The sequence below is a fragment of the Calidris pugnax genome, unplaced genomic scaffold (genome assembly GCF_001431845.1).
Source record: "Calidris pugnax isolate Ruff unplaced genomic scaffold, ASM143184v1 scaffold111, whole genome shotgun sequence".
Classification (NCBI taxonomy): Eukaryota; Metazoa; Chordata; class Aves; order Charadriiformes; family Scolopacidae; genus Calidris; species Calidris pugnax.
In genome coordinates, this window is record NW_015090872.1 from 5181724 (window position 1) to 5191610 (window position 9887).

The 9887-nt window shown below is 61.0% G+C and overlaps 3 protein-coding genes across 6 annotated transcripts in view; 1 reads left to right on the top strand and 2 right to left on the bottom strand.

Annotated features, from left to right (window-relative positions):
- Window positions 1-193: 193 nt before the first annotated feature.
- Window positions 194-4498, bottom strand: LOC106890284 (deoxyribodipyrimidine photo-lyase-like). Of its 4 annotated transcripts, XR_001412498.1 has the most exons (11): window positions 4389-4498; window positions 3681-3949; window positions 3109-3254; window positions 2792-2974; window positions 2457-2615; window positions 1935-2133; window positions 1687-1839; window positions 1290-1411; window positions 970-1193; window positions 594-837; window positions 194-469 (listed from the first exon to the last, which is right to left on the bottom strand). XR_001412498.1 is itself a non-coding variant. In XM_014946003.1 (10 exons), the coding sequence occupies exons 2-10, from the start codon at window positions 3910-3912 to the stop codon at window positions 683-685; spliced, it is 1509 nt and encodes a 502-aa protein (XP_014801489.1). In that variant the 5' UTR covers window positions 3913-3949; window positions 4389-4498; the 3' UTR covers window positions 194-682. The 4 variants fall into 4 exon arrangements, 3 of the variants coding, with proteins under 3 accessions (XP_014801489.1, XP_014801486.1, XP_014801488.1); XM_014946003.1 differs by having other exon boundaries at window positions 194-837; window positions 1034-1193; XM_014946000.1 differs by having other exon boundaries at window positions 194-837.
- A 782-nt stretch (window positions 4499-5280) lies between these two features.
- LOC106890205 (deoxyribodipyrimidine photo-lyase-like) lies at window positions 5281-9585 on the bottom strand. Its single transcript, XM_014945839.1, has 10 exons — window positions 9476-9585; window positions 8768-9036; window positions 8196-8341; window positions 7879-8061; window positions 7544-7702; window positions 7022-7220; window positions 6774-6926; window positions 6377-6498; window positions 6121-6280; window positions 5281-5924 (listed from the first exon to the last, which is right to left on the bottom strand). The coding sequence occupies exons 2-10, from the start codon at window positions 8997-8999 to the stop codon at window positions 5770-5772; spliced, it is 1509 nt and encodes a 502-aa protein (XP_014801325.1). The 5' UTR covers window positions 9000-9036; window positions 9476-9585; the 3' UTR covers window positions 5281-5769.
- Window positions 9586-9606: 21 nt separating this feature from the next.
- The window catches only part of LOC106890165 (uncharacterized protein PB18E9.04c-like), a 7836-nt gene continuing 7555 nt past the window's right edge, over window positions 9607-9887 (top strand). The window contains exon 1 of the mRNA XM_014945784.1: window positions 9607-9751. Coding sequence (XP_014801270.1) covers window positions 9607-9751 — 145 coding nt within the window. The remainder of the gene's footprint in view (window positions 9752-9887) is intronic.

Here is a 9887-nt window from a genome sequence, read left to right on the forward strand (position 1 = left end):
CCGTCTGGTTTATGGCCTCCCCCTGCAAACTGGCCCCTGGACAAGTGATAAAAGCCACTAAGGGGCTCTGTGCTGCCTGCTGCAGGAAGAGGGACTGGGGTATGGCCTTGGGTGCCCTATCCCTGTCCCATGCAGACTGTTCTCCCCTCGGCCGTGTCATGCATCACCCCATAAACACCACAGACACGGGAGATACAAACTGTAAACTTTAAAACAAACTGTTGAAGGAAGCACGTACGAGCCCAGCCCAGTGCCAGCTCCACATGGAGCAAAGCAGGGCTTCCCTGGGGGCAGCACAGCCTGAGGAACCAGTTTCTGGGGGCTTTTTCTGGGAAAAGCCATGCTCAGCCTAAATCTAAGCTGTGGTTAGCAGCAACAACCATCACTTGGGCTTCCTCCTGAGCACAGTGGTTGTACAAAAGGTTTCTGGTTTCACGCTGAGGAGGGGCTCTTGCAGCTTCCAGCAAACCTGTAGTAGCAGGAGGGGCTCCAACAGCAGCCCCAGCCCAGCAACTTGAGCAGGGGGTGATGGCAGAGGAAAGACCTGCAAAACCCCATGGCTCGCCGCTGTTACAGTGAGCGCCCCCCAGTACCTGGGGTGATCCCTGGCTGGGGCACCTTGGCAAAGGCACGTCTGTCCCCACATGGAGGGGCAGGAGCAGGCTGAAGGACGCTGTGCCTGTCACTGGGAGAGCGTGCGGGGGGCGTAGCGACGCTCGAACTGGGCCACGTCGAACTTGCGCTTGCAGCCGGCGTAGTTCATGTAGCGGATCTTCCCGAAGATGGCCCTCTCTGCCCAGCCTTGGTCGTGTATGCCACAGATGGACCAGAGGCAGCCTGCGGGACACGGGGACGGAGCGTCAGCTCTCCCCCTCGCTCGGAGGCATCCGGAGAGCAGGTGGGATGAGGGTGCAAAGCAAGATGGGATAGAGCATGGGCTGGGTTGTCTGCAGAGCCTTCCCCACTCACCGCAGCCTTGGCCATCAGAGATAAGACCCTCTCCCCCACCATGGCCCCTCATCCTGCAGCTTGCCTACATATCCGTTGGGGTCCCTCCCGTCCAGCTCGTAGCGGTCGTTGAGGTAGATGGCAAACTGGAGGGCCTCCTCGGGAGAGCGGGTCCACTCCAGGATCTTCTTGGCCCAGTACATCCGCAGGAAGCCATGCATCTTGCCTTCCCGGACCATTTGGAGCTAGGGGGACAGATCACAAGGGTCAGTATGTGCCAGCTCATCTCTGCCCCCCCAGGAAAGGGCTCAGCATTTTGCAGGAGTTATGTGGGGCACTACCTGGGCAGCGTTCCAGAGTGGGTCATGCGTGGTCCCCTGCTCCAGCTCCTGCAGCTTGTAGAGAAAAGGTCTCTTGTCTTTGGCGTGGAGCTTCAGGGTGGTTTGTGCCCAGTCGTAGGCACCTGTGAGTAAGAGAGATGAAGAGCAATGCTGAGTAACCTTCTCCTGCAGGGCTCCAAGTAAAGGATGGAGAACTGGGCTACTGAGGGCACCATGACCTGGACTAGCCTTGAAGAGGGCATCCACCAGCTCCTCTCCTACCTCCGAAAGATACCAAATGATGGCACATTAGTCCCCCTGCAACCCCTCTCCTAGCAGAAATGGGATTGCCAAGGTGGGGTGACCAGTTGGGTACCAGCCTGTCCCCCAGCATTGCCCACCCACCCTGGGATGCTACCTTGCACGCTGTCGTAGTTCTCGTTGTAGTAGCAAAAGTTTTCAGCCAGCTCCCGTCGCACCACAGCCTCCTCCACAAACGCGTCCACCGACTCCTTGTACTTGGCCCGGTGCTTCTGCACCTCCAGGATGGCTCGTTGGGTGGAAACCTGGCCTGGAGACATGAGGAGGGAGCAAGTCAGGCTGCTGGTCCTGACTTGTCCACTGTGCTTGGTCTTAACTACAGAGTGGGAAGCACGGGATGCTCACCGAAATGGAACCACGGGGACAGGTTGCTGAGCGCTGCCTTGTTGGGGTCGTTCCGGTGGGAGCCGAAGGATTTCAGGCGCTCGGCGATGAAGGACTGCAGCACAGCCAGCCCCGCAGCCGTGCCGGGGGTCGCCCACTCCACCTCCTTCACGGTGCGGTCCACCTGCAAGCTGGAATAACAGGCCTCCCAAGCAATGGGCTGGGTGGCAACCAAGTAGCATGAGTGCATTTGCAGATGCTCTTCAGCCAGGGCTGCCCTGAGCATTGTGGCCCCTGGGTATGCCCAGCCAGCAAGTCCCCAGCTCATGCCAGCTTTCTCTTCTTAACCAGCCCTGCACAGCAGAGATGTGGGAATTGAATAAGTGAGGTGGGAACCTCCCTTCCCCGGGGCAGCCCCATCTCCACACCGCCTGAGCATGACCTCGGGCAGCTCATTGTCCCCTGCCATCCCCTCCCACCAAGTAGCCGTGAAACTTTCTGAGACTGGCTGTGAATGGGTGTGGAGGTGTCTCCTGCTGGTACCTCTGTTGGGCTGGATGGGGAGTACGGGTGACGAATGACAGGGGGGAATTCGGTGAGGAACTCGGGGAGCTGAGCATGGATCTTGCCCCGGATAGTCCTGGCGCTGTACTCCTGCTTGGGGGAGGCAACCCAGCAGGGCACGATGTTGTGGGCATCAACCTGGGAAGCAAAGTCACAGAGGAAGATATGAGGAGAAGCAAAGGGTTCTGATGATATGACACACACACTCCCTGCTCAGGTCACTCCAGCACACCTCTGCAGGTACAAGACACAGAAGACAAGTTTTTCCCAAGGCTCATCAGCCAGTTTTCCCCTCCCAGAGCGTGGGCACCCACCTGAGCAAACGGCACATCCTCTGGCAACCGCTCCTTGACGTCCTCCACCCACTGCCGGGGGAGGCGGAGGGGGCAGAAGTCTGTCACCAGCCCACCCACGCCATGCTCCACCACAAACGCAGGCAGCACATCCTTGGCGTATCCCAGCAGCAAGTGGAAGGGGATGTTCAGCTCTGCGCACTCCTGCAGTGAGGGAGAAAGAGCTCTCAGGTGCCTCTGCAAACCCCATCCCACCACCACCCTCTGCTGAATTTTCCTCCCCAGCCTTCCCAAGAGCCCTGTCCCACCCAGCGTGGACATCCCTGCAGCGGCTGTACCTCGGCCACCTCCCGCAGGCCCTTCAGCATGAAGCCATAGTGGCGGATGGTGGCATCCAGGAATTTGGGCACCAGGCAGAAGCAGACATGCAGAGGCAGCTCCTGTTTGAGGGCCAGGCGCTGGGCATAGAGGAAAGCCCAGTTATCTGGGGAGAGAGCACACAGGGCAGTGTCAGAGGGACGTGGGATATTTCTCTGTAGGATGTTGGTGTGTTAGTGGGTATAGAGGGGTGGATGGACGTTTGGCAGGGTGTTGGTGGTTACAAGGGCATCCTGGCCTGGTCTAGGCTTCTGATTCAACTGGTGATGGGGTGAGAACCTCCCATGCCAGCCCCAGCACCGTGGTGGAGGGGAAGACCCTTCTTGGACCTCCTGGTTGTGCCTGAACACCCCAACACTTCTCCTGGTCTTAACGGCATGTCCCATGCCGAGGTGATGGAGATGGTGTTTGCAAAAGGAATCCCCCCAGCCCCCTGCAGAGGGGAGAGTGGGAAGGGGCTAAGGCTTTCGCCACCCATGTGTGGCCAGGAAGCCACCCTGCTTCGTGGCCCACTCCACCAGCTGGTTCCCACCTTGCACCCGCTGGTCCCGAGACATCCAGTAAAGGATGCACCGAGCATCATCCTTCAGGTCTGAGCCCTGCGAGACGAGGCGAACCCGCTTTTTGTTGTACTTGAACTCTCGCACGGACGGGGCCGCCCTCCGCCGGGCCTCCTGCATCGCCTCCTCTTCCTCCTTCCTCCTCCGAGACACGCCTGGCACCTCCGTGGCCTCAGCCTTTCGCTTCCCTTGCCCCCGCCGCATCCTTAGGGCTGCCCGGAGCAACGTGATTGATTGCGGCCTCGGCGAGGGGAAACGGAACCGTATTGAACTCCCGGTGCCTTCCCCTCTCCGGTACCCGGTACCGCCCCCCCGGAGCCCGGGGGACGCCGGTCCCCCTGCCCATCCCTCTCCACCCCCCCAGATCCCGGGGTCCCCTTCCCATCCCGGTCCTCCCCCCAGATCCCGGCGTCCCCTGTCCTTCCCGGTCCGCCCCCCAGATTCCGGGATCCCCTGCCCATCCCGGTCCGCCCCCCAGATCCCGGGGTCCCCTGTCCTTCCCGCTCCGCCCCCCGGAGCCCGGGGGACGCCGGTCCCTTGCCCATCCCGGTCCCCCCCCGACCCAGAGCCCGGAAGATGCTGGTCCCCTGCCCATCCCGGTCCGCTCCCGGTACCCGGGGATGCCCGTGCCCTGCTCCATCCCGGTCTACTCTCGGAACCTAAAGGTTCGGGTCCCTTACCTAAAAACCACGCGGCCCTCCGGGTGTTATACAAGTTTGTGGGCGTGGTTAAGTGGGCGTGGTCATTTTGGGAGGGCGTAACGTCATCACTCGGTCCCGCCCCCTCGCACACGGGGGCCGGTGCTCCGACGATGTCCCCGGCGCGCCCGACGGGGCGCGCCGGGGACATCGTCGGAGTACCGGCCCCCGGGAAGGAGGGGACAATAGAAGCACTGAGCACCTGTAGAGAAGAGGGAAGGGATTTGGGGGTTATTTGTGGTTTCCACCCTCCGCCATGGACTTTGGAAGCAGCAGGACTTGCAAACCTGGTGGAGGTCTCCAGAGCAGGGTTGTGCCCAGCACTGATGCTGCTGCCCAGCACTGACTGCCACGAGTAACACTGGAACTGGCCATTTGTAAGGGAAAGCGAGGGGCTGCCCTGGGTGTCAGCTGGAGCCCTCTCCATGGGACTGTTGCACACTGTAGCAATGAAAATGCCGTCCCTAATAAACTAAGTTAATGAAGAGCCTGGTTATGCTGTGGCATCATTTCAGGTGGGGTAACAGTGTGTACCCCCAATGCCTTGAGGTTGGTGCTGCAGTGGCCGTTGGCCCCTGGGGCAGGGAGGGAGCAGGATGGCAGGAGGGACAACATGTGCAAGCAGTGATGCATTGCCAGATGTCACTGGGAGGGGGATGTTGTCACCAGCCCATGACTAATCCGTCTGGTTTATGGCCTCCCCCTGCAAACTGGCCCCTGGACAAGTGATAAAAGCCACTAAGGGGCTCTGTGCTGCCTGCTGCAGGAAGAGGGACTGGGGTATGGCCTTGGGTGCCCTATCCCTGTCCCATGCAGACTGTTCTCCCCTCGGCCGTGTCATGCATCACCCCATAAACACCACAGACACGGGAGATACAAACTGTAAACTTTAAAACAAACTGTTGAAGGAAGCACGTACGAGCCCAGCCCAGTGCCAGCTCCACATGGAGCAAAGCAGGGCTTCCCTGGGGGCAGCACAGCCTGAGGAACCAGTTTCTGGGGGCTTTTTCTGGGAAAAGCCATGCTCAGCCTAAATCTAAGCTGTGGTTAGCAGCAACAACCATCACTTGGGCTTCCTCCTGAGCACAGTGGTTGTACAAAAGGTTTCTGGTTTCACGCTGAGGAGGAGCTCTTGCAGCTTCCAGCAAACCTGTAGTAGCAGGAGGGGCTCCAACAGCAGCCCCAGCCCAGCAACTTGAGCAGGGGGTGATGGCAGAGGAAAGACCTGCAAAACCCCATGGCTCGCCGCTGTTACAGTGAGCGCCCCCCAGTACCTGGGGTGATCCCTGGCTGGGGCACCTTGGCAAAGGCACGTCTGTCCCCACATGGAGGGGCAGGAGCAGGCTGAAGGACGCTGTGCCTGTCACTGGGAGAGCGTGCGGGGGGCGTAGCGACGCTCGAACTGGGCCACGTCGAACTTGCGCTTGCAGCCGGCGTAGTTCATGTAGCGGATCTTCCCGAAGATGGCCCTCTCTGCCCAGCCTTGGTCGTGTATGCCACAGATGGACCAGAGGCAGCCTGCGGGACACGGGGACGGAGCGTCAGCTCTCCCCCTCGCTCGGAGGCATCCGGAGAGCAGGTGGGATGAGGGTGCAAAGCAAGATGGGATAGAGCATGGGCTGGGTTGTCTGCAGAGCCTTCCCCACCCACCGCAGCCTTGGCCATCAGAGATAAGACCCTCCCCCCCACCATGGCCCCTCATCCCGCAGCTTGCCTACGTATCCGTTGGGGTCCCTCCCGTCCAGCTCGTAGCGGTCGTTGAGGTAGATGGCAAACTGGAGGGCCTCCTCGGGAGAGCGGGTCCACTCCAGGATCTTCTTGGCCCAGTACATCCGCAGGAAGCCATGCATCTTGCCTTCCCGGACCATTTGGAGCTAGGGGGACAGATCACAAGGGTCAGTATGTGCCAGCTCATCTCTGCCCCCCCAGGAAAGGGCTCAGCATTTTGCAGGAGTTATGTGGGGCACTACCTGGGCAGCGTTCCAGAGTGGGTCATGCGTGGTCCCCTGCTCCAGCTCCTGCAGCTTGTAGAGAAAAGGTCTCTTGTCTTTGGCGTGGAGCTTCAGGGTGGTTTGTGCCCAGTCGTAGGCACCTGTGAGTAAGAGAGATGAAGAGCAATGCTGAGTAACCTTCTCCTGCAGGGCTCCAAGTAAAGGATGGAGAACTGGGCTACTGAGGGCACCATGACCTGGACTAGCCTTGAAGAGGGCATCCACCAGCTCCTCTCCTACCTCCGAAAGATACCAAATGATGGCACATTAGTCCCCCTGCAACCCCTCTCCTAGCAGAAATGGGATTGCCAAGGTGGGGTGACCAGTTGGGTACCAGCCTGTCCCCCAGCATTGCCCACCCACCCTGGGATGCTACCTTGCACGCTGTCGTAGTTCTCGTTGTAGTAGCAAAAGTTTTCAGCCAGCTCCCGTCGCACCACAGCCTCCTCCACAAACGCGTCCACCGACTCCTTGTACTTGGCCCGGTGCTTCTGCACCTCCAGGATGGCTCGTTGGGTGGAAACCTGGCCTGGAGACATGAGGAGGGAGCAAGTCAGGCTGCTGGTCCTGACTTGTCCACTGTGCTTGGTCTTAACTACAGAGTGGGAAGCACGGGATGCTCACCGAAATGGAACCACGGGGACAGGTTGCTGAGCGCTGCCTTGTTGGGGTCGTTCCGGTGGGAGCCGAAGGATTTCAGGCGCTCGGCGATGAAGGACTGCAGCACAGCCAGCCCCGCAGCCGTGCCGGGGGTCGCCCACTCCACCTCCTTCACGGTGCGGTCCACCTGCAAGCTGGAATAACAGGCCTCCCAAGCAATGGGCTGGGTGGCAACCAAGTAGCATGAGTGCATTTGCAGATGCTCTTCAGCCAGGGCTGCCCTGAGCATTGTGGCCCCTGGGTATGCCCAGCCAGCAAGTCCCCAGCTCATGCCAGCTTTCTCTTCTTAACCAGCCCTGCACAGCAGAGATGTGGGAATTGAATAAGTGAGGTGGGAACCTCCCTTCCCCGGGGCAGCCCCATCTCCACACCGCCTGAGCATGACCTCGGGCAGCTCATTGTCCCCTGCCATCCCCTCCCACCAAGTAGCCGTGAAACTTTCTGAGACTGGCTGTGAATGGGTGTGGAGGTGTCTCCTGCTGGTACCTCTGTTGGGCTGGATGGGGAGTACGGGTGACGAATGACAGGGGGGAATTCGGTGAGGAACTCGGGGAGCTGAGCATGGATCTTGCCCCGGATAGTCCTGGCGCTGTACTCCTGCTTGGGGGAGGCAACCCAGCAGGGCACGATGTTGTGGGCATCAACCTGGGAAGCAAAGTCACAGAGGAAGATATGAGGAGAAGCAAAGGGTTCTGATGATATGACACACACACTCCCTGCTCAGGTCACTCCAGCACACCTCTGCAGGTACAAGACACAGAAGACAAGTTTTTCCCAAGGCTCATCAGCCAGTTTTCCCCTCCCAGAGCGTGGGCACCCACCTGAGCAAACGGCACATCCTCTGGCAACCGCTCCTTGACGTCCTCCACCCACTGCCGGGGGAGGCGGAGGGGGCAGAAGTCTGTCACCAGCCCACCCACGCCACGCTCCACCACAAACGCAGGCAGCACATCCTTGGCGTATCCCAGCAGCAAGTGGAAGGGGATGTTCAGCTCTGCGCACTCCTGCAGTGAGGGAGAAAGAGCTCTCAGGTGCCTCTGCAAACCCCATCCCACCACCACCCTCTGCTGAATTTTCCTCCCCAGCCTTCCCAAGAGCCCTGTCCCACCCAGCGTGGACATCCCTGCAGCGGCTGTACCTCGGCCACCTCCCGCAGGCCCTTCAGCATGAAGCCATAGTGGCGGATGGTGGCATCCAGGAATTTGGGCACCAGGCAGAAGCAGACATGCAGAGGCAGCTCCTGTTTGAGGGCCAGGCGCTGGGCATAGAGGAAAGCCCAGTTATCTGGGGAGAGAGCACACAGGGCAGTGTCAGAGGGACGTGGGATATTTCTCTGTAGGATGTTGGTGTGTTAGTGGGTATAGAGGGGTGGATGGACGTTTGGCAGGGTGTTGGTGGTTACAAGGGCATCCTGGCCTGGTCTAGGCTTCTGATTCAACTGGTGATGGGGTGAGAACCTCCCATGCCAGCCCCAGCACCGTGGTGGAGGGGAAGACCCTTCTTGGACCTCCTGGTTGTGCCTGAACACCCCAACACTTCTCCTGGTCTTAACGGCATGTCCCATGCCGAGGTGATGGAGATGGTGTTTGCAAAAGGAATCCCCCCAGCCCCCTGCAGAGGGGAGAGTGGGAAGGGGCTAAGGCTTTCGCCACCCATGTGTGGCCAGGAAGCCACCCTGCTTCGTGGCCCACTCCACCAGCTGGTTCCCACCTTGCACCCGCTGGTCCCGAGACATCCAGTAAAGGATGCACCGAGCATCATCCTTCAGGTCTGAGCCCTGCGAGACGAGGCGAACCCGCTTTTTGTTGTACTTGAACTCTCGCACGGACGGGGCCGCCCTCCGCCGGGCCTCCTGCATCGCCTCCTCTTCCTCCTTCCTCCTCCGAGACACGCCTGGCACCTCCGTGGCCTCAGCCTTTCGCTTCCCTTGCCCCCGCCGCATCCTTAGGGCTGCCCGGAGCAACGTGATTGATTGCGGCCTCGGCGAGGGGAAACGGAACCGTATTGAACTCCCGGTGCCTTCCCCTCTCCGGTACCCGGTACCGCCCCCCCGGAGCCCGGGGGACGCCGGTCCCCCTGCCCATCCCTCTCCACCCCCCCAGATCCCGGGGTCCCCTTCCCATCCCGGTCCTCCCCCCAGATCCCGGCGTCCCCTGTCCTTCCCGGTCCGCCCCCCAGATTCCGGGATCCCCTGCCCATCCCGGTCCGCCCCCCAGATCCCGGGGTCCCCTGTCCTTCCCGCTCCGCCCCCCGGAGCCCGGGGGACGCCGGTCCCTTGCCCATCCCGGTCCCCCCCCGACCCAGAGCCCGGAAGATGCTGGTCCCCTGCCCATCCCGGTCCGCTCCCGGTACCCGGGGATGCCCGTGCCCTGCTCCATCCCGGTCTACTCTCGGAACCTAAAGGTTCGGGTCCCTTACCTAAAAACCACGCGGCCCTCCGGGTGTTATACAAGTTTGTGGGCGTGGTTAAGTGGGCGTGGTCATTTTGGGAGGGCGTAACGTCATCACTCGGTCCCGCCCCCTCGCACACGGGGGCCGGTGCTCCGACGATGTCCCCGGCGCGCCCGACGGGGCGCGCCGGGGACATCGTCGGAGTACCGGCCCCCGGGAAGGAGGGGACAGTGCCCGCCGGTGCCTCCCCTCCCTGCCCCCGGGAACCAGGAAACGGCCCCGGCCACCTTCAGCTGGCATTCGGTAGCGTAGTTCCCCGCTGGCACCATCCCCTTGGTCCTACGTCCCCAGGTGGAGGGTCCTGTCCCCCACGCGGGGTGTGTGTGTGTGGGGGGTGGGTGGGTGGGTTGCTGGCTCTGGACATGGCTGGGCAGAGAGG